Source organism: Myodes glareolus, chromosome 9 (assembly GCF_982192425.1).
Source record: "Myodes glareolus chromosome 9, mMyoGla1.1, whole genome shotgun sequence".
Lineage (NCBI taxonomy): Eukaryota > Metazoa > Chordata > Mammalia > Rodentia > Cricetidae > Myodes > Myodes glareolus.
The window spans coordinates 73,776,248-73,778,667 of NC_142034.1; the positions used below are offsets into that span (position 1 = coordinate 73,776,248).

General features: G+C 43.4%; 1 protein-coding gene across 1 annotated transcript; it reads right to left on the reverse strand.

Annotated features, from left to right (window-relative positions):
• Window positions 1-1,079: 1,079 nt before the first annotated feature.
• LOC125411612 (olfactory receptor 1f45-like) lies at window positions 1,080-2,009 on the reverse strand. The gene has a single exon (XM_048451806.3). The coding sequence runs from the start codon at window positions 2,001-2,003 to the stop codon at window positions 1,080-1,082; it is 924 nt and encodes a 307-aa protein (XP_048307763.3). The 5' UTR covers window positions 2,004-2,009.
• Between the last annotated feature and the right edge of the window lie 411 nt (window positions 2,010-2,420).

Genomic DNA, 2,420 nt, shown 5'->3' on the forward strand with positions numbered 1-2,420 from the left:
TGTGTGGAGGAGAAAGATGTGCAGGGAGAGAAATTGGTGAAATTCCCCAGGATGCAGATCGCTACAGTCAGAGGCAGGACAGGGTCTGGAAGCAGCCGAGGGTGAGGACAGCAAGGACCTGTAAGTAGGGAGAATGGGGGAGAAAAGACGTGAGGACCTAGAAGCCGTGTTGAACTACTGAAAAGTGACCACTGCCCCATCCAGAAATTGGCAGGCAAAACTATCTGGATGAGAGAAATAACAGACAACTTACTTTGTGCGCAACTGAACTATATTATCGACTAGAAGACTGGAACTCTGGGTACTATGGCCCATGTTCCTGAATAAACTTGGACTTCAACTCCAAAATTCTGAGTACCAATTATATTCCTGACATTATTTCAACTCCACACATAATAGGCATGACCGTGACTCTAAACACTTCAGCTTTATAAGAAAATCTCTGGTTGCTGTAGCCCATGATAGCATGAAGGGACATACACATCACAGCCACTATCCAAGGCTCCCTGGCACTGTCTAGGCATTCCTAAAAGTCATGCTGAGGAAAAAAAATACATAAAATGTTAGGTGGGAAGGGAAGGGGAGAGGAAGTGTTGTGGGCTGTAGAATGGATGACAGGGACCTCAGGTTGGGAAAAGGGGAAGCACCAACACCTCAGTTGCCAACAACCTCTAGTTGTCTAACATGGGTGAGTTAAGCTTCCTGTGGGTCATTTACTAGCATAGCCACAGCTCTGCTTGAGGTCATAGGGTCAAGTGATCCCATCTCTTAAAATCCTCTGATCATTGTGGCAGTCAGTATCTCAGGGGATATTAAACACAATCCCAGTCAAAACATTTCCAAGTGTTCTCAGTTTCTCTTATCTGTGAAATGAGCATCTTAGAATCATCCCTTTGAAGAGAAAAAGTTCAGTGTGTGATAGAGAGCATTAGTCAGCATCCCAATCAAAAGCATGATTACTAACATCTGCCACAAAATCAGGCATGGTCAGGTTGAGCACTAGACCTGTCTGGAAATCTCTATAAAAGGAAAATATTCATGATGTCTAAAAATCCTCTCAGCTGTAGAAATTACAAATTCTAGGACCTAAGAATTATCTTCCTTAGGGCTCCTTTGATGTCACGATTCCTCAGACTATAGATGAAGGGGTTGGCCATAGGGGTCACCACTGTGAAGATGACAGAGGCCACTGCATCCTGTAGTGAGTAGGAGGAAGAAGGGTGCATATAAACTCCTAGGATCGCCCCGTAGAAAAGACAGACCACAGTGAGGTGGGAACCACAAGTGGACATGGCTTTTCTTAGCCCCTGAGCAGAGGGCATCTTCAAGACCTTAGAGCAGATGTAGGCATAGGAAACAACTATACATACAAATGCTGTCATAAATAACATTCCACCCTCAGTAAAGATTGTGACATCATTGATAAAGGTATCAGAACAAGAGAGTTTCAGGACAAGGTAGGGATCACAGAAGAAGTGGGGCACGGCATTGTGGGAACAGATGGTGAGTCGAACCATGAGGAGAGTGTGCAAGAGAGCATGCAGGTTTGTGATGACCCATGATATGGCCACCAGCAGAACACAGAGTCTGGGCCTCATCATCAGGGTGTAGTGGAGTGGGTGACAAATGGCCACATAGCGGTCATAGGCCATCACACTCAAGAGGAAGCTATCCATGTTTCCGAATGCGAACAAGAAATAGATCTGGGTCATGCACTCCATGTAAGAGATGGACTTGCTTCCCACCATGTGATTCACCAGTGCCTTGGGGACAGTGACTGAGGAAAAGCAGATGTCGACACTGGAGAGGTTGGCCAAGAAGAAGTACATGGGTGTGTGGAGATGAGGGTCACAGCTGATGGCCAGGATGATGAGAAGGTTCCCAGAGATGGTGACCATATACATCCCCAAGAACATTCCAAAGACAACCTCTTCTTGTTCTGACTCTTCAGAGAGTCCCAGGAGGAGGAATTCTGTGACTGTCGTGTGATTGTCACCATCCATGTCTCGGGAGAAGAAAGACAGATGCACATAGAGAAATCATTCACCAACACTTGAAGAAAAGATGCAGTTTAGAAAATTTTACTCATTAGCTGAGAATTAACTGCTAGTAAATTCCTTTACAATGTATATTTATAGCAACAAGTGGTCCATTTTGAAAGGACAGAATTCTAATGTGTATGAGTTTATTAATTCTGTTGTTTGCTTAGTGACACATATATGTACATTTTACACAATAGTTAACTCAGTCTACGAATTGACTACTACATTTAACTGTAAAAATGAAAAAAACTGAGAAGTGGACAGCTAGTTCTTTAGTAAAAAAGGTTGATCAAACAGTGAAAATTCAAAACAAGCTAATAATCTTGTTCTCTGTTACACATGTATGCACAAAGACATGCATACTCACACATACACAAA

Excerpts from the sequence above, each read along its gene's own strand:
- LOC125411612 (XM_048451806.3), bottom strand. The coding sequence starts at position 2,003 with ATGGATGGTGACAATCACACGACAGTCACAGAATTCCTCCTCCTGGGA.